Source organism: Atractosteus spatula, chromosome 13 (assembly GCF_055471065.1).
Source record: "Atractosteus spatula isolate fAtrSpa1 chromosome 13, fAtrSpa1.hap1, whole genome shotgun sequence".
In the NCBI taxonomy this organism is placed as follows: domain Eukaryota; kingdom Metazoa; phylum Chordata; class Actinopteri; order Semionotiformes; family Lepisosteidae; genus Atractosteus; species Atractosteus spatula.
In genome coordinates, this window is record NC_142718.1 from 31,495,355 (window position 1) to 31,521,897 (window position 26,543).

General features: G+C 35.6%; 1 protein-coding gene across 2 annotated transcripts in view; it reads right to left on the bottom strand.

Annotated features, from left to right (window-relative positions):
* Positions 1–445: 445 nt before the first annotated feature.
* The window catches only part of gpd2 (glycerol-3-phosphate dehydrogenase 2 (mitochondrial)), a 46,529-nt gene continuing 20,431 nt past the window's right edge, over positions 446–26,543 (bottom strand). For both annotated transcript variants that reach the window (XM_088930539.1, XM_088930540.1), the window contains 13 exons: positions 26,062–26,159; positions 24,932–25,095; positions 20,105–20,269; positions 19,063–19,207; positions 18,422–18,615; positions 10,334–10,468; positions 9,389–9,564; positions 8,282–8,413; positions 7,269–7,427; positions 5,973–6,085; positions 5,753–5,831; positions 4,844–4,942; positions 446–1,724 (listed from right to left, as the gene is read on the bottom strand). In XM_088930539.1, coding sequence (XP_088786665.1) covers positions 1,599–1,724; positions 4,844–4,942; positions 5,753–5,831; positions 5,973–6,085; positions 7,269–7,427; positions 8,282–8,413; positions 9,389–9,564; positions 10,334–10,468; positions 18,422–18,615; positions 19,063–19,207; positions 20,105–20,269; positions 24,932–25,095; positions 26,062–26,159 — 1,785 coding nt within the window. In that variant the 3' untranslated portion in view covers positions 446–1,598. The remainder of the gene's footprint in view (positions 1,725–4,843; positions 4,943–5,752; positions 5,832–5,972; positions 6,086–7,268; positions 7,428–8,281; positions 8,414–9,388; positions 9,565–10,333; positions 10,469–18,421; positions 18,616–19,062; positions 19,208–20,104; positions 20,270–24,931; positions 25,096–26,061; positions 26,160–26,543) is intronic.

Genomic DNA, 26,543 nt, shown 5'->3' on the forward strand with positions numbered 1-26,543 from the left:
TCAATTAAGCCATTCATTCACAGCCTAGTTATCTCATACCAGGGCTGTAACACCGAACAAAATTACCTACAACTGAAATGTGATGTAATAATAATGATCCAACATTTATAAAAAAGGATCCATAAGATTACAACACTCTTGTACTGCAATATCCTTGGTAACAGCTTTTGTCAATCTTTCTCTAAAAGGTATTTGAACTGTAACTAGCACAGCTATGGTGGCTATAAGGTAATGCTTAATTACTATCAAGGAATGATCTTCCTATTAACTACATTTATTCTGTCAAACCACCACACTTAAGGAAAGACACAAAAACTATTTTTAAAAAAACAACAGACTACTTTGTCTGAAGTAAATGTATGAAATCTTTATATTAAAAGTCTGCAAGAGACTGTAATTGTATTATTTATAGAGACTGTGAAATTAAGCATGCTAAAAGCCAGTGAGTGTATAGTTTAATCAGTTCTATTGATTCATGCTCTCAATTCATACTGGCTTTGAAAGCAAGGCACATTAAATACATTCCCTTATTACTCTATAAATGCAAGCAGCTCACCCGCCATACCACAAGCAGTAAATTAATAGTAATAAAAACACCAAGTGCACAGACAGATACAGAAATTAAAATCCAGGCTCAAATACAATACTTAATCCCATTCAGCATAATAAAATCATGTTACATAAAAACACTTCCAAGAACCAATCACATATTCCCATAAGCATTCAGAATAGTTAGGCATGCTCATTGTTGATTTGTAGCTCATTTTACACTGAAACACATTAATCAAATATTTTACATTTTAAAGTCACTTTTTAAAAATGATAAAACATAAAGGTTTAAATGGCAATGAATATAAAATGCAATAATGTTCCAAGAAGATCACAAATGTAGTAACATTACCACATGTTCCAAGTAAACTGCAGTGATTTACTGGGAGTGCTTTAAATACATCTATAATATGAAAACAGTTCTGATACAAAATTGTTTCCCATTATATCTTAAGTATAACAATAGACATAAAATGGCACAGGAATAAGGTACACAACATCAAATGTTAACATTTAAATGGACAACTCAATACTTAATACAAAACAAGATTCTGCCGCAGAACACTGACAGTCTGATTTGCACTTTCAAAGCCATCATCTAACAATCGGAAGTACAAACTAATACTCCATTGCGTAAGTTAATTATAAAATACATTCACATATTTGTGCGCTTGAACAAGTGAACTGTCTGCAGTAGGTTTAGAAAGTAATTAATGTCCAGTTAAAAAAAATAAAACAAAGAGCACAGGAGATCAAGACGGATACAGTATCATGTTCCCTCGAGTTAAAAGCAGATATTTTAACAACAAATCAAAATCACTATTCCACTAGACATTTTAGTACAAACAGAAACACAAACACTTTTAAAAGGTACGCTATATTTCAGCAGTGGTAAAGCCTCACTAACACAAACTACACATAAAGAGCGCACTGTCTGTGAATTGGAAGTGGAAAAGCCTCTCAGTAACTTTCAGGTGAGATTCAGTTCACAGCAGCAGTAGCAGATTTGCATTCAGGGGTTCTCAGGGGAACATCTGGCACCAGGAGGTTCAGACTCCTCCACCACTGCGGTCCACGGACACCGGCTCCCTCTGATCTAGGTTCTCCTCGGCGGTTTTCATCAGAATGGCAAGCCTGCTACCAGAAACCTGACCTTTCTGAATAGCACTCATGAGCTGAAAACAACGAAGCACACATCAGATTTCAACTGGAAAACAATGCAAACGAAACAAAAAAAATCGATAAAGCACTGAAGACAGCTACAGGTATTCCTCATTTTGATATTATTGGGATCTGAATTCTAAAACCAATAATCTGATATTGAGTCTCTGGTGTTCTCATTAATTCATAATAATGTGTTTTCACTGTCTTTCCTACAGTAAATCTCCCAGAACGATGTTAAGAATCCAGTGACAGCCAATAAGAAAACAAGTTTGTCACTATTCGACACTAAACTGACTTCTAACATACAGTTTCTGAACCGCTAACGTCTTACAATAATAATTTATAATAACATATACAGTACAGTAGATCCAAATGGCACGATGTTTATACAATCTGCACAAGTTCCAGATCCGCTGTTCAGTCTTTAAATTTCAACTGTGTCCCCATGTCTTCTCCAAGTAGTCCTTCCCTGGTGCTGGATGTGTGTGCGTGTTTCTGGCTGTGTGTGTGGAGGGTAATTATCATGCTGGAACATGTCCTGTGTTCTCACTATACTGGTTGTAAGTCACATCATGCCCTTCATGAGGAAGACCATGTCTACCCATAATACTATTAAGGAAACACAGGGCCAGTCCTCTTGCTTTACTGTTATAATAAAGCAAACAACAATGGTTCTTCTTAAATTCTGTAGGAATGAAGGTGAAATCAAATGCAAAAAGTAATTTGTGATAATTATGATGTTGGTCCTCTTACTTTAGAATAAAATTATGTAATTCAAGTCTAGCTATACGGGATTCCCATTCAGCTTTAAAAAAGCAATGATTTTTAGTAAACCTTCCAAGATTTCCTTACAACTCAATAAGTAGCTTCAAGAAATAAGTAGTAACAAGAAATTACTGATATTACACCTCTAATCCACTGTAACATGCAGGAAACAAAAAGTCACAAAAAGTTATTAAAGTGTGGCTTGCTTTAAAACAGTATATTTAACTGTAAATTAAAAATCAGAGAGTTGATTTCACAACATATGGACAGCAGCAAACGACAGGAGGCTATTCAGCCCATCTTACTCAATTGGTTACCAGTAGCTTAATGATCTAAGAATTCCAACTATCCATTTCCTAAATGATCCCATTCAGTCATCCTCAACCGCATTATTAGGGAGTTCATTCCAGGATCCCACAATCCTCTGTTTAGTCAATGGCTGCATTAACATTTGCGCTTTCCCTGCTTGATCACCTTTCTATCGTGAAATAAGCATGGATATTGCATTGTTTGCATTTACTTATAAAGCCTTTAATTCAACAACTGTTTCCCCTAAACTCAAACAAATGCAAATGTGGGAAATTCTGGAAGAAATATTATTTAAATTATCGAAGTATACAGTCCCTCATCGATCCCCGTGCTGTTTACCACAAAAGTCTCTGTACATGTTAACATTAAAATTAACTTTGGTGCTGCCATCTTTTAGAGACAGTACTGAACATTTTCACTAACATTTTTACATGAAATTGGTGTAAGCTGGTGTTGCTTTCATAAGCATTTCCCTGAGAAAATATTAATTTTTCCCATTTTCCCATAAGACCATTTTTGACCAACGCATTAGTGCATTCTAGCAACATTTTCCTAGTCCTATAAATAACATCATGTTTTAATCAAAAAGATTACATAGACTACATAGAAAAATGAAAGAAAGATCTACTTTAATTTTCCTGCTGGTATAAAATATTAACTCACTGTAATTGATTCACTTGAAAAGTCTAGTGTTTGTATTTGTCAAGTTTTCACAAGACATGTAGAATGTAAGATTTCTTAAATGCCAGCCTTTTATGAGAAATCTAAAACATTATTTTAGTTAATAATTTACATAAAATGCATTGTACTTTTAACATCATTTAAGTATCAGTAATTTCTACACAATGGATATTCTAATTAACTGGAAACTAACATATTTAAATTGGATTAGTGATATTGATAAAACATGATTAAAACCCAAAAGTGAAATGATAAAGCAATTAAAAATACAGAGCATGCAAACAGTATTAATTCAGTACAATGATCAAAATCTTGAAACATAGAATAAAAAAAAGTTTTTTCAATTCTGCATGGTACACCAGGTTTGTCTTCCTAGAGTTTGTGCTCCTACAATGCTGTTATCTGGGGCTTATCTCAGGAGGGACAATTACCAATTCCTTTGCCTTGATCTTGTTTGTTTAACTTGACACAGTGAAGAAAGGGCTGACATTGACCAAAATCCCTAGCATTAATTTATCTCATGTTCAGCATTCATCATTGTCACACTGCAGGAGAAACCTGGCAGTCACTAGAAACACCTGCCTAGTTCAGACTGTTCAATAAGCCCACTTAGGTTATTGTGAATAGTAAACTGACCACACACAAAAAAGGAGTCAAGTGGAATTTTAGATAACATGACAGCTCAGCTTCTGAAACATTTATATGAAACATTTAGATGTACCTGTACTTTGACTTTTTATTTTCAATACCCAGCAAATTAATCACTTACATAGAAGTACTAGCTGTTGTTATGTACTATACATTGTATTTTGTCTAAAGTACGGTACATTATACAGTATCTTTAAATTCAACTTATCATGAAAATACATTTACTTGTAATACTTGCAATGTACATTTTCCATCAAATGCTTAGTATATTGTAACAACACTAACCATCAGTTTTTCAAATTCCAAAGTGTTTTATATTCATCAAACATTAATTTGCATAGTTAATTGTTTATCCTTCAGAATGGAGAGTAAATACTTTCCATAAGAGTACCACATAACATGTGAGCAGACCGTTCTGCTGGAATAAAATACTCAAAATACATTTAATAAATCATTTAATGTTTATCTTTATTAACAACACTTTCTAAATTTTCTGTTTACCACGAATTAAATCTGCTTAAGGATTAAGAAAAAAAGACCATCAGCAAAGACCAAATCAAGAATACCTGTAACAAAAATCAAGAAAAATAAGAATCTGCTACTTAAAATAATGTTTTTAAAATATCAAGCAAAGAACACTTTTAATGGGTTACAAAAATATTGCAAAACAGAGCAAGGAAGACCTAAGATTTCGTCTTTCACTCTTGATATACAGTAAATTACCTACCTGCAAAAATTCATTAAGTTCAACTTGTCCATTTTTATTCAGGTCAACCTCATTCAGAATTTCATGGAGTGCATTTTCATCAATCTGGACACTAATACTCTAGTTAGGAAAAAAATGATAGAAATGTATAATACTAGGAGATCAATTTCAGTTTAGTAATAACACATGATCTAAATGAAACAAATAACATTTTAGAAAATCAAATTTCTTAATCTCAGAAATGGCATTACACACAACCAAGCCTTAGGTGAAGTGGACATTTCTGGGCTCACAGGCTTTAATCAGACAACTACAGAAAATAATTATACTTAAGATCAACTGGACGTTATTTATCATAAAACTTCATGGAGATCAAGAAGAGGATGATGTATAAAACTTTATGCAAATTCTGTCACAAACCAAGGCACACCGACACTTAACTGCTAATGGTAGAGGAATGGTAGCAAACACCCATTTAGACATGACACATGCATTTTCAATGTACAGATCAACCCAAAGGAGCATACATTAATCCACTAGAAATTCAGATATCTTTTCTAAGACATGAATTTTTGGTTTCATTATGTACAGAAAGAATAATTTAAAATTAACAGGAAGTCAAAGCAAAGCTAAACATATACATAGATTAGTGATTTACCATGGTTCAAATTTGTAAATATATACTGCTGGGCATTAAAAAGGATCCTAACCAACAATAGCTACAAGATAAGCTATGACAATGATATTTGATAGCTATGAAGCTCAATACCATGGTTACTGAGCTAAAAGAAGAACCCAGAAATGGAACAAATATATTAAAGGAGAGAAAGAGAAAAAGGTGAAATCTCACAGGGCTTTGCAAAGGTATGTATGAAAAATCTTACTATTAATCACTCACGCTTAAAGAAAAAGAAATGAAAAAATATTTACCTCTAATACCCGTTGAACATCAACTATGGTAATAAATCCCTTCTTTTCTTTGTCAAATTTGTGAAATCTCTTTTTGTATCTGGAAATAAAAACAATAAACATTCATACAGAAATGCATATTTAACAAATTAAATGCAAGGCAGTGTATTGACTATCCTTAAGCTTTTTAATTTAGAAACGGTTCCATTAATTTACATTAAAGAATAACACATGTTTTTACCTCTCGGCTTCTGAAGGTGTTAGGCTTATCTCAGATGTGTCTGTTAGTTGTTCCGATCGTGACTTGTAGCCCATTTCATAGTACAGGAACTGTTTTGCTGCTTCAAGTTCTTCCTATAACAAATATTAATAATGCGTCAAAAAACAGCTGATTGACATGGGAGATCTTTCATTCCATTTACAACAAACAGAAATCAGAGTGTGCTATCCATGATATAATTCAGTGAAATCATAATATGAAACAAAGGCCAAAGGCACTCAACTGCATCCCTTCAGATAAAAGGACTTAACAGCAAAGTAAACACAGTTCCCATTTTCTCTTTTGAAAATGTGTCCTTTCCATCTGGAGAGTAACTTAAATTCCTGAACCTGCTGCTGCCTTTTCACATGTGTGTTTTTCAGTCTGTGCTTGGCATGATACTTAGTGCCGTACTAAATTGTTTGGCAAAGAGTAGGCCTTCACTGGTTATAAATAGACTTCAAGAGACTAAAATTTTTAACAACCCCCAAGAGGTGGATGGGAATGGGTGGGGACTACTTTACTGTATAACAATTAGATCACAGGAGTGAGAATGGCCTGACTTTATTTCAGAAAGAAAGCAGCAAGGCTACATTTTGAGTACAATAGTGTCTGAACATTCACAAGGGTTAGGTGTTTAAAACCCTTCCAAATTCTAAATTCTCCAGTTTCACCTGGTGTGGTGCGATTTGAAATTCGCCTCACAGCCACCCAGACCCTTCCCTCAAAATTTATTTTTCACATCATAGCCCAAATCTGTCCCAGTGAGCTCATGGATAATTGAATCTGCAAATGTTAAATCCCAATTGTTGAAACTTTACTGTGCTACTGTAAAAACACGTTATCATAAAGAAAATGTATATATCATCTGTATATAGAAGAAAAAAACATCACCAGTGGATACCGAAGAGCCAAAATTAGGGAAATGTTTTTGTTAAAGCCTCTTTAACAAACACCAGTGCTGGCATACCACAAGCAGAGAAGCAAAAAATTTAAGCTTGGTTGGTCAAAATTTAAATTCAAGTGAAGAAAGCCACATCTGTTACAAATTTCCTAAACATGATGCTTAATGACTAGGAATATAAACCCAAGACATAACATAACGCAGCACTGTCAAATTTACAAATTGAGTATTCAACAAGAAATCACCACTTCCTATTTAATGTACTTAAAAGCAATGATAATTTTAAATGAATTCAGTACTGAATAGTTTATCACTGTGATATTGTGATAAGACTTTTTGGACTATATTTTTACAACTACAGACATACTCTGTACCTTTTTCTTTTGCTCACTCCACTTCAAGTGCTTCCCCATTATTTCCACAATTCGTGGGAGAGCTTCATCAGCTGCCTGCACGTTCAGGAACCCCAGGCGAGTTCGGCGCGCAATGACATCAATGGCCGTGCAGGCGTACTCTTTGATTGCGTATTGGACCTGAAATCAATTAGCCAGATAACGAAGGGAAGGTGAAATGGGCAGAGCTGTATTTTCATTTTCTGTTTTTGTCAAGGAAGTGTGGGTTTGTAAAAACTGAAACTCAGACAAATGCAAACCAACTACAGTGTTCCGGTCCTTCAGAAGTATTTGAAACAAATACGTTTGTTAACATTTTCTTCAGTTACTCGATGTACAGTATGCTTAGAACGCTCATCCAAAGTCTGAAATGCAGGGATATTTTATGTGTTTACCCCAACCTCCCTGACCAAGCAGCTCAACATTCAGGTCAAAATCAGGCCAAATACTTATTAATGTGATGTAGAGACAAAAAATATTAAAGTTTATGTGAGGGAACGACCCAAGAGGACGGGGCTACCAAGACATCCCCTCTTCTTGAGGAATGAGCCAGGGAGCTGTTGCAAGGGTAAAGATGAAGTGGAGGGTGTGATACAAGAAAAAAAAAACAAAAGTGGTGCTTAGAGGTGAGATATTTATTTGTACAGTAGGAGAGTGGAGGTGGGATAGGTTAGAAATTCAACCGCCACACAAAATTCAGTTTTAAACACCATTTAAAGGCTGTACATTTTTGGAAACTGATGGTATCAATGGGAATTGTTGTGACACCTGTGCGCTGCTGTTTGTGATGTGGAACAACAGTGAAACAAAACAAGCAACTGGACGACCAGCATGTCTTTCAGGGAAAGTGTGTCTCTACAAATCTCCAAGGTTAATGCATGATGTGAGCAGCAAGCTCAATAGCAATTAGCAAACCATCATTGGTTCTCAATTTTGCATTTATTGTGGTGTAAAGAAAATAAAACGTTTCTTTCCATATTTCTATATATACATACCTCACTTTCAATGTAAGGGAATTCCGACACCAAACGTTTTCCAACAATGGGCCACCGCTTACCAGTGACTTGTGCCATTTTGGCCACCTCAAAAGCCTTTCCCCCATATGTAGAAGCCAGGTGTTGAGCAACCTAGGTATTCAAAATGTTCATTGATAATTCAGTGTATATGAGCAAATAATTATTTTAAATACATTAGATGTTGCTTTCAAAATTTTAACAGTTAATTTAATGGACTTATAGTACGCAGACAGTGAAGACTGATTGTAATACATTATCTGCCAGAACTAAACAAAGAGGTAGTTATTTCAATTCCAATGGTATTGTTACTTTTTATAAAAGGTCAGGTGCTGTCAAAAATATCACCATATTGACCTTTTTAAACATTCTGAGACATCAGGATCATAGATTATGCTTTCTTCAAGCATGTTTCCTAACGAGGGGTTAAAAAGTCTTAAAGTCACAGGTGGATCCAGTTCTTACTTTTATTTCTATTTGTGTGCTACTGTAGATCAAGATATAGAATCTCTTCCTGTTCATTACAATAGTGCACTGTAGTGTAGTGCCAGATACGAGTATAGCAGTTCAGTCCTCTTTCCCTCCTTATTGTTTTTAAAATAATTCCCACCAGCAGTCAGCCACGATTTGTATTTTTTATGCGTTGCTGACAAAGTGAGGTCCTAGTGCTTCACTTCTGATTTGGTAGCACAGAGAAATTTTCAACACATTTCACATTTTCATGATTTCCCAATCTGGGAAGGAGCACTCATTTTTTGTATACTGTATGTGTAAAGTTGATCTTTACATGCAGAGCTAACTGGACTGGAATGCAGAAATCCGTAAGATCCCTCGGGCAAGAACTTTTTCTTTTTGCAAGACAAAGGTATTGACAATTTGGAGCACATCTGGAATATTTGGTCCATAAATTAAATTGTAAAAATATTGCTGATCATTTCAATATAACAACATTTGTTATAGTTCCGGTAGCTAAAACAAAGCAATAGTAAAGTCCTCTAGTCAAAGGACACAAAAGACAAACATGTTACAACACTACAACAATACAACACAAGTCTAGCAAAAACAATTCTGACTCTGCTGTGGCTATACCTCTATCTCCAGCCCATAGTCCTGAACTAGCCGAATATACATTGTAGGAGTCCAGTCTTTGGCCCCTTCCAACATCAAGCCCACAGTTCTGCTTGGCCCTGCTTTCAGTTTGAGAGCTTTAATTGCTGCATCTAAGGTTTCTTCAGCCATTGCACGATAGGTTGTCCATTTTCCACCTAAAACAAGATGATTAGACACTGACAAACAAGAATCTGCAAAGACAGATATATCTTTGGAAAAACTGAGGTGCTCCATCTGAAGTTCTGATTTGATCTATAAAGGTTTGGTCTGTACTTTTGTATATTGTAGACATAAATCATAACTAGAACTACAAAATTTGATTAAAATAAGAAAAGTTTTATACTTATTAAACATATAACACCAAGACAAGACATTTAGTTCACAAAAATGAACCAACAGTAGAAAGCCTCTTAAATATTTTTTTCTACTTCAGACATGATTGTGTCTCCAACAACACTGAATTGATTAATATAAAACCTTTTGGTTATTTAAGAAAAGTCCTGTTTCAGTTAAACAATGGTATTTATAGTAAATATGAAAATGCAGTTATAATTATACTGGGGGTTCACAAACTTTTTCTCTGCATTGTATGCCTTTTTTTCAACAGGATCTGCAATTTTCCATGTTTTATTAACTAACTGTAAAGTAATATGGAAAACAGACTAATTTAATAGGTTAACTTATTTAGGGTTTAATAGAAATATTCCTACTTTGTCTTTGTCACTTTTATACAAGGCCTTTTGTGTATTTTTCAGTTTTTGTGATGGAGAATTGACAGTTTCAATGTCACAGAAAAGATTAGACATTACATTTTAAAACACATTTTCAATTATTCAAGACATGGGATTTCTACAATAAAACAAAGACAATAAGAGAATAAAATCCACATTTATAAAAATCTGACAAATTAAGGTTTTCTGATACCTGCAATAGTAACGAGTCCACTGTCGCTGATATTAACAATGTGATTCCGACAAATGGATTGTGTGTCTTTGGAGTTCGGGTCAGTGACTAGAGGACGTATACCACTCCAGGCTGCCAGGACATCCCCCCTTCTCACTATGCAAAACAGGAGAAGAAATATAATTAGAACTGCAAGCAGCTTTGAAGCCTAACAAATTTGTTCAATCATCATTGATTGGTACAGCACCTATAGTAAATGTGGTAGTAATGTTCTTATGGATGAAATGTTAGTTAGCAGAAAAATAATGCCTCAGAACTATTGGCTTCTTACGAAATTATGTAGTAAAGCAACGTTGCAATTAAGAATAAAAGTTCTATAGAATTTTATTTGTAAAGAACAATGTGCAGTATAATAATTATGTATGTATTCAGCAATGTAATTACTAACATTTGATTCACTTGTATTTTAATCAAATTGTATGTAGCCTAAGAATTGAAATCATTTGTAATTTTTTATTGAGATATTCTATCTTGCTTATTACAGCTATGGTCACTGAGGTCTTACACAACAAACAACAGCATTGTCCTGCTATGTAATTATAAACTACTTCATACTGTAATTTAAACTAAGCTTAATTAAGTACACTTATGTCAACCAAAACCTTAAAAGACCTTTAAGAAATTGTGTTTAAACAGACAGGAGTTGATTGGTTATACACTTTTTCAGCACCAACAGTTTAAATTTTGTCATGATTTGATTAGTTTAAAATCTGAAAACTGTATGTGAATGACATCTGCAGAATCTGGAGTTTATAAACTACACCCGCAGTTCTCAACCCAAGTATGCAGGCTCCTTTTCAATTTCCAAACATTTCGCGACGTTACAGGTTGTTTTTTTTACACTCTTGTTATATATGGAAATATCATAATGGTAATAACATTAATATTCTGCACTCAGTAAACTCATTACTTCAACAAATATATTTGTGAAAGCATAGCCGTGCACATCCGTGAACATATGTGTATCGAGCAACTTCATTGAAATAGCTGGTGCGTTTCATTGACTTCAAAGACAAAAAAAAATAGTAAAGTCAGGTTGGAGGGGTGACAGTTTCAGCCTTATATCTGTTTCCACATCACATTCTGCTTTCATATGGACTCTCTGCTGAAACTCCCTGCAGTTTGTCTTTGGACTGTGGGAGGAAACTGGAGAACCTGGCAGAAACCCATCTGAACACAGAGAAAACATACAAACTCCACACAGATAGCACCCCAGGGCTGGAATTGAACCCAGGGTCCTAGCACTGCGAGGCACCCAGTGCTAACCACTGTATCACTTTTAGTGATAGCAGATTTTGGTTTATTCCTTATCACAGATACTAGATGAAAAATATGTTTGTACTCCACTACCTGAATTCTAAAACCTAGCAAGCTAGTCTAACAGAAAAAACTCAAACAAGGAAATATAATATCCCAAATTGTAGTTATGTAGAAAGCAGAGCGTTTCATTAGACCCACAAAATGCCAGGCTGTGTTCAACATGAATAATACATTACAGCATTTCACACCAGTATTGACGTCAGCTGAATAACCAATGAGGTGTCAATTCTTCCATTCTCCTTTTGTCTTACATCACAAAATCATAGATCATATTTGTTCTCGTGAGTGTCCTTATTGCAGCTCTCTGCCAGTGGCATGCTTCCACTCAACATATCCATAAACTGATTCTTATTTGAAAAGTATAATTTGCACACAAAGAAAAATACACAACCTTATAGGAGAGAAGAACTGGAACTACTCACAATTAACTATTTCTCCATTCTGCAGTTTAAAAAAAACTTTTTGAGAATGTGCTAAGTTAGATCTGTTTGCATTTTCTCTCACAAGCCACTTGCCATTCACAATATTTGAAGCAGAACTGCCGGTCACATTACATGCAAATGACTTGAATTCTTCCTATTTGCCTAGATCATTACTAAGGGCAAATTTCACAGCAAGATAAATGTTGTAAATGGGACTATGCAGTGGTTTTGAAGCTGAATGGAGGTTACTTTCTGCTCGCAGGCTTAAAGTTTCAGCAAATTTATAGGATCTGTCAATGACAGTTAAGCTATTGATTTGGTCTGTTTCCATCATTGCACATCTTTTTAAAATTGTTTAAATCTGGAATATGAACATTTGAAAAATGTTGCAAATCAAATATTTGCTTTTCTTTCCGTTTCCTATATTTATCTGTGCCACTGAATCTCGCCATAGTCAACAGTACAGTGTAAAAAATATACAGTTTGTGTTACACAACCTGATTCAATTATGATGGCTTCCCTATCTCATCCAGTATAACGTTTGAGTTGTGTTTCACTCATCCCTTGCTCCTGTATTTCAAAGTAAAAAGCAGAGCCATGGTTTTTTTACAAGATTTAAACCAATTCCTTTTTCCCCATCTCTTAAGTCTTTGAAATACCAGGTAAATGAACAATCACACTGTAATTAATTTAAAAAAATTCTATGGGACTTCCTAGAATTTGTGTCCTAGTAAAACGTCCCATTCGCGCCTCTTTAATCCAGCCCTGTTTCACAGCCAGCAACTTCTAACCTGGCAAGATGTTACATCCCAACACAGACCTTTTATGACAGGCCTCAAACAATGAGACTAGGAGTCATTACAACTTGCCAAAGTCAACATACTGTTCCATCACGCTGTCTTTTTGTGAGCATTTTTGCACTGCCAGTCACAATAACCCAGGTAGCTCCTTAGTAAGGAGGCTGCTGAACACTCACTGTCTGTAGGTCTTCTCTGATGGATGTTAGCAAATGGTGCAGATGTTCACAGTTATTCGCTGATTAATGCCCTATAGGTGGGGAGGGGCAGCGGAATGGTCTCAGCAGGAAAGTTGAGTTCTGTAGCAACTCAACATCTAGTTATTAATGGCAACCTGACTGCAAGGTGCTACACTGATCAGACCCTGACCTCAGTTGCTGCCCCTCCTGCTGGCTCATCCTGACATGCAAGGTTCTTACAACTCAGTGCTTACCTATATTTTGCTCTTGTAAAAATGGCTTTTGTGTTTCATGAGCATGTGACAGTTATACCATGGCCGGCCTGCTTTCTAGACTTTTGACCCACTGAGCATATGTGTGGTGAGCTGGAACAACATGAGACAACTTGGGCTCAGAAACCCAGTGAAAACGCACATGCTTGTGCAGTCTCTATATGAAGAGAGCATGAGCTTTCTAGGATAGCGCCTACGACCTGGTGCAAAGCATGAGCCACAGATGTACAGCTTGTACTGCCTCTAACAGTGTCCACAGTAGTGTCCAGATGCTAGCCATGTTATCAGTCATGTTCACAACACAGCCCATATTGATCAGACCTGTCTGTGACAAATGTTAATCAATGTAATAAATTTACTTGTGTCATTTGTGATTGATATAATGTTGAAACACCTGCTTCTAAAAATGACATTTTCTGATATGAACATTGTGAATTTGTTGCAAAAGTGGAAACCTCCTTCTAATGCTCAGCATATATTCATCCTTTTTGTAACAGAATTATACACACACATTTCTGAGTTGACTTGACAGTTTTTGAGTTGGAGGCATTCACATGCCTTTCTCAAAATTGTTTATAACGTTTTTCCAATGTAATCGTTATCAGAACAACTAGCCTAGCTTGAAAAGGCTACTGATTGCTACTGAAATATGCCAGGTTTCTGAGAAGGTGTTGACAGGGTCTTCCAATATGCAGTTTAGCTCACTTCCTTGGTCGATACGGGACCCTAATTTCTGTCACAAATCAAATGACTTATCTGTCTCGACCGACCCAGTACAAAGCTTGTGCAGCCTCCATCTTTGAACATGACGAGCTTCAAAAGTGGGGAAAAAAGAGTCCTTTACGATCGCGATTAGCTTGTACTACTTGGAAGCCTCAAAATCCTTACAAACACGACAGGCTTTCACTGCTTGGAAGCCAAAAAAGAAAATTCTGTACAATCTCTACAGACTTCTAGCAAACTTGGAAGCCTAATAAAACGAAAAATCCTTACAATCACTAGAGGCTTCCATGCTTGAAAGCCTAACTCAGCTGTCAGAAGTAGAATATATTTACTTAGCCCATCTTGGCCTGTTATCAGCTGCGTCTGTAGTACTTATACAGATGTTTAAAGAGGTGACAGACAGTTAGGCAGACAGATACATGAATCAGACACTTCTGTCACCCCTCACAGAATTGCACTCCGGCTAGGCAGAGCCTGATGGGCCGATATCTTGATCCCACATCAAAGCAGTTGCCAAGTCTTTTATAATAAAAGGTACATCAGCTGAGAATAAATTCATGTTGAAAGCTGCTCTTTTGCATATGTCGGCCGCTACATAACGCAATACTCTCTTTTATATAGTAGTGACATATAAGAATTAAATATTAATATGATGCTGTGTATTGATTAACAAATATCTGCCACCATAATGGGTCTGGTGATATTTCTGAATAAACAACGACAAACTCATTATCAAAGGGCATTTTTAAAACATTTATGACGAACAGTACCTTAGGATTCAGCATGCTTTCCTTGAGCAATAAAACACAAGCAACTGAAAACAGTTCAGTATGTATTTGCTGCACAATGCAATATAATCAAAAGGACTACACACAGGAGTATGCTCAAAGACAAAAGGCAGTACAAAACCTCAGGGACACCTACTGGAGACAGAGCACTTTTCATTAAATTTGTTTTAAAATGTCCACACACACACATTAAACCATAATGAAGGAGGAGGAGCAGGAGTAGGCTGAAAGGAGCCTTGCTTTCATAATACAAGATTTTTTTTTCTTTTTAAAATACAGTAAAGTGAGTGGGAAGCATTTTACTTAGGATGACTGTAATCGTCTCTGTAACACAATCATAACAAGAGGTCTAAAGTTCAGTGATCAAATTTTAAATAAATCTATACTCGTAAAAGAAGGAAAATAACACAACAAAAGAGAATTTAGCATTATTTTCTAACCTGGTTTTACATGGAAGCTGGCCACCAAAAATTGATTTAGAAAAAGAAAAAAAAAGGAGATTAGGTAGTCTGCAGAAATGTAAGTCTCTAATGTGAGGAACAGAAAATGTTTTAAAATGTGCATTGATCCTGGTTGCCTAAAGAAAGGACTAACTCTCATACTGTACCGGGATCCAAATGAAATACAGTCCTATTTTAGGAAGAGACCATAAAGGAAAGCCCACTCATTACATTTGATCCCAATGTCATTGGTAGTACAGACGTAATGTGTCAATATGGTAATTAGCCTTACACTGAATTAACACTGAAGATTTTGTATCATTCTGAACTGTAAACAGTTCACCTTGCCACAGGAAGCAGACAGCTTCAAATGACTATCACTGGGTGACAGAATTAGCTAGAACATGATAACCCGGAATGATTTCCCCTCTCTTACTTAACGTTCCTAATTGGTTCCCGGGTCAGGTCTCCAGATGGATATACTGTACCCCTGAACACGATTGGCCTTGCAAGTCACTCATTTCCTTGTTTTAATGTGGTGAGTGGCTCCTACTTTTTCGGTGAAAGAGTTTACAACTGTCAAACACACGGCAGTTGTTACATCACTGCAGAGACAGGCCTCCAGCCAAGCATACACAACAGACACACAACAAGCGTACAGTGGTATTGAGACCTACATTTTTTTTCCTGAAAAACATGCTTCTGCTGAGGTAGGAACACACACATGAACTTAAAATTCAGACCATGTAGGAAAACAATTCCTTAGTATGATGTGCAACAATCCCTCTTTATTATTATGACCACTATATGGTGTACATAAACAACCTGAAAAAAAAACTAGCCAATTCTAAAACCGGCACTTGATTTGTAAGTCATAAAAAAATAACAAGTCATTAGAAAATCTTCACGGAAAACGGTGAGAAACTGCTTTTTTTAAAGCAAACGCTCCATTTTATTTTCATTTTCTTGTGGAAAAGAATGTCTCTAAAAGGCACATTTTTTTTTAAAATGGACTGGACTAAAAGCATCAAGGTGGAAGCCAAAGAGGCAGAGAAATATAAATCTAATCAATCAAATAATCAAGCCTGTGTCTAGAACACCAAAAACAATTAGACTTTTGTTCCAAAATCAATAACACTGCATTCTGTTTAGATATCTACCTGTCATTCTTTTAATAAAGTCCCTCAATGGTTTGACAAACTTGCCAGTCTGTCTGCCATCCACTTCGTGCTCTTAGCAGAGAAGGTTCTTGAGAGGTCTCGTAAACCCACTAATCGAAAACAATATAATTTAATGTTTGCTTCATTATTTTTACTTATTTATTAGCATTTATTCCCACTAGGAGAATCCAGACTCAAAAAATCAATTTTAAAAGAAACGGCTGGGCTGAAACAGACCTGAAAGTTATGTCGATAAGAAACACGGAATAACAATTGAAAAGCATTTTTCAATACGCAGTGATTGCAATTAAAGTACCAGAAGTAATATAAAAACGTGTTAATATCTGTTGTTTTATGCAAACTTCCAGACAGCATTCAACCAGGAATTTATACTGTATGTGGATGTCTCACATCTTTCAAAAACATCTTTGTCTTTTTCATTTCTCTGTGGAATTAGCTAATTTATTTCGTAAGATGCTTGCTCAATTGGTTATTTTGTCAGTATTCCACCATTTAATGAATAAAGGAACAAAAGTTTTACATTGTTAATTATTTATCATTTCAAACATTAATTTTTACATAATGAATTAAAAGATCTTATCCTTCACAAACGCAAAGCTCACACTGCTGTCTTATTTGAGAAACATAACCTTGCTTTCAGTGATAACATTTACAATACTTTGTTCAGAAACTTCAATTTAATGAGGTGTTTTACATTTTATATTTTCAAACCAAGACATCTATATATATATGCAATTATTTAAATCCACATTTATATAAACTTTGTAAATGTAATTATTAGAAAATAGAACTATGAATAAAAACAAAAAAAATATTTTCACTGCATTAGCTAATAAAAATAACTTTGCTCTTTCAATGAACATCTTAATATTGAAATTGCGATACTCCTGCTAGGTTACTACAAAAAGGAAGGTTTGAGGGCCCGTGACCCTATAATTAAGCTGCTGGAATGAGTCCAGGACTGTGGGTAGTGATACAAGGAGCATGACTACTGGCAGAAAAACACAGGTCTGCAGCAGGTTGATACAGCAACAACCGTTATTGGTTCAACAACTATGACTATTTATAATAACTGTTAATTGCTTAATTGCAAGGGCATAAAGATTTTACAGTACATCTTAAAATCTACAAGACTCTCAGATGTGTAAACACAAAAATCTGAAATTATTATTTAGTGGTAATTATTTTAGCATTCAATTGTACACTTTTTTTCACAAGGAAAAAACTTTTGGGATTGTGGTATTCTTTAGCCATACATCATTTAGCCTGCTGTTTTTTTGTAAAAACATTGTGGTACATCAATTATAAGTCCCATTGACACTGAGGAAAAAGGATATATGGCAACAAAAGTGTATTTATCTGTACCAGTTTAGAGAATTAAGCTAATTAGAAAAAGGAGAGCTTATATCATTGGTTGCACATCAAGTTATTGTGAAAAATTAGTTTACCTTGTGCATTTCTACTCTTTTCTTTATAAGGAAAGCTCAAAAACATAAAGCTTAATAAAGTAATAGCTGTTGTAATTATAAAGGACATGAAAGGAATTAGGCTTTAGATCAAAGCTATTTCTGTTTTCTGAAAATCATACAGTGCTAGAGGTCTGCTTTATTTAAACTGATTTCAAAACACAGAGATGGATATGAGAAATATGTATAGACTAACCTCAGAAGAAGGATTTAAGCATGGATTAAAACAGATTTACTGTAAATTCAGGTGAGTAGTATTTACTAAAAGAAAATAGAATTATAAATATTTTTCACCACCCATCTTAACTAATCAAATTTTCTCATACAAAAGAATTTATTATTAATAGTAAACAGCTACCGTAGTGTATTCTTCATACGACTTGTAAAAAGACACAAAAAAAAACAGCTAGTCAATTGTTTGTTTTCAAGCCGCCACATTTGAACACTGTTGTGAAAATTACCTTCAACATCAGGACTCAGGTAGTTGCGGACTTCAGTCAGAATGAAATTGATGTCCTCCTCTGTAGGTATTGGGTGTGCAGTAACATCAGTAGGAGTGTCAGTGGTCCCAGCAATAGTCATTTTCTCCCACGGCAGGAAAAAGATAACCCGTCCATCACTAGTGGCTGGGTCCAGAAGCCCCATGTGGTCAGGGCTGTAAGAATAAACATGCTGACTGCATTAACCTTTCATCTACTGGGGGTGTGATTAGGGTGCTCTCCGCAACAAGGAGTCTCCCAATAATCTTGCTCCTGTCAACGGTCTACTGAAGAGATTAATTCTGGTGGTTTAAATTCAAGCGCAACCAAGGCACAAATGCACCTTTATTGTAGTGTCATGCCTCACTGTACTGCTCATCATTTACAAACTTACAGAATTAAAAAGTGCATGCTTTCGTACACATACACAGACTCCTGAAAGTGCTTCATACATTTCATTGATTTAATGCTAAAAGAAAAGGAAATACGTGTTCTCACATGACCAAACTTGCAGATCTGATGAGGCAATAAGGTACTGTGTGTTAATGAGACTGGTATGCCTTAGTCATGGCAGAGATCTTCCTGGGTGTGAGTATGCTGGGCTGTTGAAGATCATTTGTTACCTGTAATAGCCTGGAATGACGATATGCACGCCAGCGCTGGGCTGACAGATGTTAGAGTTTTTCGGATCATCCATTTTCCGTAGCGTGTCTGTGAAAGGTCCCGTGGCATTGATAACACATTTGGCTCTGACATCAAATTCCTGCCCTATGAAAGAAAACAGCATCCATCATTCAGCCCCATTCATCTCTGCCCACTTTGACGTTTGGGATTATTAATTTATTAGTGAACACATCTCTGTAATAGACTTGCTTTTGCTAGTCTATATATGACTTCACTAGCCTGTAATTAATAAGGACCAGATAAAACTAATTTCCGTTTGTGTCCAAGTATGTAGTGAGATCTTGATCTGTCTGGGTCATTTTAGAAAGTGTTTATCAAAGTGCCATTTAATTATAATTTTTTCACAAAATATTTTTTTTCTACAAAAACCAAAAGAAATAGTATTCCCTTGAATTTCCAGGTACTATCTTTAAAAACACCAACTTTGCCTGAAATAAATTACTCTCATGCACATTACTCATTGTCATCGTAAATCAGAAACTAGCTGTACTGCTCTCAATAAAAACAAAATATTCATGAAGAATTCATATAATACCTTGACTTATGACTAATATTTTTTTAATATGTATCATTAACGCTGATCATTTTAATGTACATTAATAGATTAGTTTATCTCTTATCAATCTGGAAAGCATTTAAGGTTCTATACTTAAAAAACATCAGGGGGCAGTCATGTACAGAGATCAAAAAAATCATGGTTATTCATGAAATTTTGAGAACAATTTCTTTAAGAGCCAGAGTTATTTTTTTTAAAGCCATTCATGCTCATGACATTTAAAAGGTAAGTAAGGCCATTTTCAGTACGCTAATTTGGTAATACATTGCTACCAGATCTTAAGGACCTAACACACCATAAAAGGCTTATAAAATATTAAAGCTTAACATTCTAACGCTATGACTGTGTGAAGAAAAGCACTGATTAACAGGAACCTGAAGTACTAAAACTATGCAATGCTCAGCAAGAGACCTTCATTCTTGTACCTGTTATAACATCTCTGCATCGTGCTCCACAGACTCGCTCCTTTCCACTTTCGGGATCTGTCTCCTTTAGTAGGCGTACTACTTCAGTGTAATTGGCAATGGCAGCACCATACCTGGCAGCAGTAAGGGCGACGGCGAGGTTCATTCGTGCATCATTGTGCTGTCCTGCAGCAGGGGACAAAACCAAAGAGAGGACGTGAGTCACCTCCAGCCAGTGACTGGTGGTATGGAAGTGTGTCGGAACCGATATGTCACATCTGTCCCTGTCACATTGCATATACATGATGGTTGGTCTGGTCTAATAAGAAACACATTTAAAGATACAGCAGCTCTTTGGCCTGTGTAGACTCCTTTGAAAGACGACTTCTCCTGGAATGCTGAAAAACACAGGCTTTAGTAGTGAAAAGCAGAAAGAGTCCAGAATTAACCATTTGGTCTGTCGTAAGCTTTTTTTTCCCCCTGTCTATATTGTGTAATATGACATGTTACAGAGATATAACCTCCAATGGCCTGCTCTTCTGTACAGTCAACAAAGCTGCTGAGAGCAAACAGCAATTAGAAGCATCTTAATTGGTGACTTGACGAGAAGAATTCTAAGCGATTGCTAAAGAAAAAAAGAAACACCTTTAAGCACTCATAGCTCATACCTCATAGCATACCTATGATGCTCAACAACAATTTTTGGGCAGTTTACTCTTAAAAATATTTATATATATTCATGTATTGCTACTTAAAATACTCACATGAAACCAGTTTAATAAAATAAAATCTTGTATAGAGATTTATGGATTAATCCTTTAGCAGCTTTAAAATACCAGAAATCTATTCTCAAAGTCGGGAGGTCATAAGTTTTGTAATTTAAATTAAAGGGTTTAAAAGGTGACAAATGAACAAAGCCTGGTTTCATTAGGAAGTGATTCTTATGTACATCATTAAAGATTTATTGCTGGAAAATCCCTGGTTAAAGAGAACTGAGAATAGAGATGATTAATCACTTTTAATGTTGGTGTCTTGAGAGACTTCTTCTATTTATTATTGCCAGAGAAGTTCAAATCCTGAGTGTTGGCTGGGAGGGAAATGGTTCTGCATTGCAGGAGAACACGTTCTATGTGCCCTGAATTTGTAACAACTAGGGGCTAGGTAACTGGTGGGATGGTTAATGCTACAACATGCTGGAAGCAACTCTGCAAGCCAAAGAAACAGATTTAAAGGCCACATTTTAGAATTAATTATGTACAGAAGTATATCTTCTGCCATAGTATGTTATGGTGCATGCACAGTCGTTGTATTAAATGTATCTTAATATAATCCTCACATTCTGGGTTGAGAAACTCACACTTGCAAGTTTTTTTGATAATCCAAGCTTGTGTTTGTTATGCATGGTTGGAAAGTATGCCCAGCCTTGGAAGGGGTGGTTCAACACCAACGAACACCTACTGCGATGATAGACGATGAGATTTGTATCGTGTATTTAGTAAAGTTGTTTCTGCTTTAAAACAATTTTTTAGGTTTAATGAGTATTTAAAACAACACTTTGACCAACCAAAATAAAAACATACCACTCAGAATTTTCTCAGTTGAAAACTATCATGTCATAGCCATAGTATGACTTGTAGATGGTCTCTGAATTGCAATAACTGAAAACAAAACTGAGAAATGTAAGGTTGTAAAATTGTGCTTTCATTAAGAAAACATTTTTCATTATTTTTATTATTGTTTGTTGCTTCTATGATTGTTATGTATTATTACTACTATTAATAATAGATGATAATAATAACAATGTATTATCATCATTATCATTATTATTATACAGCAGTGAACTAACACACAAAACACAGCATCAGTGAGCAAAGCCAATTTAATATATGACTCCCTGGAGGTGAATGCAGTTCACAGTCTTGCCCCCACCCCAACCTCAAACATAATCCCCAGTTCCTGGAGGTAAAAAATGCACTGAAGTGAGAAAAATTCTGCAGCAGGACAAAATGCTCCAAAATGACAGGGACAATAATGACAATGAATTTCATGTCTCCCAGTCATGAGCTGGAAATGCTTGACTGGGCTGACTTGTCCAATTAAATTGTTGCAGGTACAGCAGGAGATGCAGTTATCATCTGTATGCTTCTGGGAATTACTCCTCTGGCTAAAGAAGGCTGGAAAACACAAAGGACTTCTGTTTTCACAAAGAATAACAAGAGTCTTGCGTTCTTTCAATGATATATCTATATCCCTGGGTGCTGAAAAATAATCTATCATTTTAAATATGTGCTCAAAACCTGAAACTGTTATGAAAATACCACATTAAATGAAAGGCAAGGCATCGGTAAGGATCTACTTTATGTACTAACACAGAAAATTATATTTTTGGCACTACCACATAATCTAAGGGTATGAATGCAGACATGTCTAGAAACTGAAATCGTTTTAACATGATGGCTTGAAAAGTCCTAAGAGAAATGAACTCATGCAGTCAAGCCCAATCTCTAATATAGAAGGTCACATCCTAAAATGTCATAGCAATGAATTGTTCTTGATTGAATAATTGGAAAGAAAAGAAATGACATCTTAAATGCATGTTAGGAAAAAAAAACATTATAATACTAAATATTTCATTTATCAGTCATTAGGTTTGCTTTGTCTCTTTGGTCTTACCACCAAACATTTTGATATCAGTTTTATTAAAACCCCCTCGAGGAAAGGTTATAGGAAGATGTCTTGGCATAGAGAAAAAAAACATTTTGAAATACCATAAATTCTTTCTTTAGTTTCCGTATAATGCCTCTTTTCCAGTTTTACTTCTGCTTCATGAGTAAACCTGACAGATCACTGCTCAGATTGCAGCCGCATTCCCTTAAAAAATATGTTGCCTTTTTGCTGTACAAGAGAATCCAGATATCAACAAATGCTAAATGAAGTCTGACATATACCCCTAAGAAACAAAGTTGTGAGTTTGCAGCTACAAAGGAAACCTTGAGTAAACAGGACATGCCATGTACACCCAGGCTAACTAGCAACATATGCTTTGTTTTTCTGATGCCAAGACAGAGCACAATTAGCCTGCAGAAAGAAATACTCCAGGACTCGTTTAGATTAAATACCCAGTGGCTATTTTCTGTTTTAAATCAACAAAAATTATGCTGTTTGTTATTTGTTTGCACTGACATAGTCAGTGAGTACACCACAGTGTGAGGCAGGAGATACATTTTCATAAGAGAAAGTCATTATTGAGTCATATTTGAAGAGCACAAATATTTTATAATACAAATTAAGTACACTTTTAATTTCTTGTTGTAACTAAATTTATTAAATGATATTATAGACATTAAATTCAATATGAATTTTTACTAGATTTTTTTAATCACATATCCCTATAGTCTGTGGTGTTTTATACCTCATATCCTCAGCAACAATTCATTCTTTTAAAATTACAAATGAAGAACTGCAGCACAAAGTGATGAAAATTGAGTACATCTCTGAACATCTCGAATAAGTGATTCACTTGCAACAAACTTTTAGGATCTACAGTACTAAATACTAGGTAAGCTATTGACCTGATTTATTCAATCAGTGAAGACTGCTTACAGTACATCATTCTTCAGGTATTTGAATATAAAAACAAGAAAAACCAGTGCATACAATAATAGATTAAAAATTAAAATGCTTCTGCATGCACATTTCTGAAAAATAAACAACAGATTTTGGTTATGGCTTATGCTTTTGGCATAATTTTGTTTAATTGATCATTCATGACTGACTGATATATACTCTAGCGACTTTGTTGCATAAGCACTAAATCACCTCATTAGTGATAGAATTCATAGGGCATAGATAACAAGACGATTGAACCTGTTGAATGCCAAGCCTGGTGAAAACTGAGAGAGAAAAACACAGAAAAGAACCAACATTCCCCTGCTTATCAAGAGAGTGTCTTTGTGGCAACTGGATGTTAGAGGCTGGAATACAGTACATCAGCACACTGTCATTCACTGTCTGGGTTGCTCACAGCCAGCAATTTCTAACCTAATTTCTAAATTTCTGAGAAGCTAACAATTACAAGCCATGACTTGGGGAAACCAAAAGTCATGACATCTCACCCATATCAACGAGAAAGTCCAAGTGTAACGGACTGTACAAGACTTTAACGGTTTCTAAAATTGCAGCAAAGCTCCTCTCGAAGTTATTCGATGGCAACCAGATTGTACTGTGCTACATTGCTCAGGTCCAGACCTCACTCGCTTTCTTTCCTGCATGCTCATCCTCACATTCACCGTTCCAGCAGGACACTGCATGAACTCATGTTTCACTTTCAGAAAACGGCTTTTCCGTGTCACGGAATGTGACAGTTGTACTGTGAAAGCCCCACTTGCCACTGAACATCTGTGGGTTGATCTGAGATGAGGAGTGGCACCTAAGGGAGCCATGACCACCGAACAGGCACATGCTTGTCCAGTCTCTATGACAGGAATTCCACCAGGCAGCTTCTGCAACCCGGTGCAAAGATGCGTCACAAATGTGAAATTTGTATTTGTTCCAACAGCGATCATGCAGACTAAGAAACTGCAGCTTGCAGAGCTGACAACCAGGATGATGCCAATAGTTAATCCGCATAATCAATTTAGCTATGAAATGTCTGTTCAACCTGAAATGAATAAGTGGTTATTGAAAGTGATGCGATGTATGTTCAATAAAATGGCAGTGTGTCTGCTACAACAAACATTTTCCTGATAATAACTTTGTGAATTTCTTCTAATATTTATACATTACAGATAATAATAATAATAATAAAAATAATAATAATAATCAATAACAACTGCAGCAGCATCTTACCATCATAGTAAACAATTGCTCCGACAAGTTCGTCTTTCTTCAGCATTGGAAAAAGTTCTAGAGCTTTGGTCTTGCTGAGGACATAGCTACTCTTCAAGCATTCAGTTCCAGCCACCAGGTCATACATCTTTATTCCAAACCAAAAGTATGGCAGCTGCCACCATCTGAGAAATTCACAGGGATGTTAGAAAATCAATATGTATTTCTGGATGTGGCTATTGCAATTCCATAAACTGGAATCCTAGGATTGTACAGAATTATGTGATGTCCCTAAGAATCCTGGGGGCTCACAGCTGTCTGGTTTTGAGGCAACCCCCCTGCCTCTTTCACCCCTAAAGCTTGGATTTAAAACACAGAAAACACAGGCCTAACATATGATTGAAAGAAAACAAACTGTGAGAAACATACAGGCTAGTGGGGAAAATATCTTCAATATACGTAAAATACTTGTATAAAATACATTAAAAAGACCCTTCTACTCATTCAAGTCCCTGTGTTATACAGTCATGCAAATGTTACTGTGCATGACAATATCACCTTCATATGTAAGCACTCTAGGCAATAATCTTCAAATTCATGCCAAGTGAACAACTGAGACTTAAAACAGCAAATGGATCCACAAACCGTCAGCCTGTGTCCCACTCTAGTGTGAGGTTGCTGGCTCGATGGGAAACAAGACCCCCCTGCACATCACCGTTCAAAGCTTTACGCTACCTTCAATAATTACACACACCTGCATACAGCTTTAAATACCAGACAAGGTTTGTAAATGTCATGTGCAATTAGAGCTTATAATATAAGCTGGAGTAACTCAAATCAAGCCTCGTAGTTCATCCAAGGTGAAGGCAGAGGCAGAAATGGCAGAAAGGAAGACTCCTGTTGCACAGAAACTTAGAACATTCCACATTTTACTATAACCTCCAGTGTGCTAGGAAGTTTGATTTTTGAGATTTTCGAAAGTTTAATGAGGTTTACCTGAACCTGAAGTATACCAGAGGTGCGTAACATATCATAATTAAGTCCGAAATGTTATGCAATTCAATCTTGTTATCCAAACTTTCTTTTCTTTTACTTCTTGAGTTTCAAGTTAATGTGTGATGTGATCAATGGTTCTACATTATATTTCTTACTTGTACACAGGAAGCATTATAGGTAAAGGTGATGACAAATGTGGAGCAATTTCCAGCAGATTTGAACGTTCATGCAGGGCTTCTTTAACCATCATATACTGGAAAAAAGAACAACAAAATATATTTAAAAATATATTTACGCACTCAATATATAAAATTTATTAAGCATATTAAGAAATATTGATGTTAATTGGTAAAAGGCAATACTGAAGTTAAATTAAACATTTGAGAGTTATTCTTGTTCTTGGCTGCTTGGTCCTAATTACTTAATTAGACTAATTACTTGCTTAATTGAACCAATTTCTTTTAAAAAGTAGATTGTCTTAATATTAAAGATACAAATAAAACCTGCATTATTGCAAACATAAAGTACTAGAGCTGTTTGCCACCACATTTAAATAAGCTTGAAATATTATTCACAACATTTTTATTTTAATTATGCACATACAGTATGTAGACCTGCCTTAAATTAGGTTAGCATG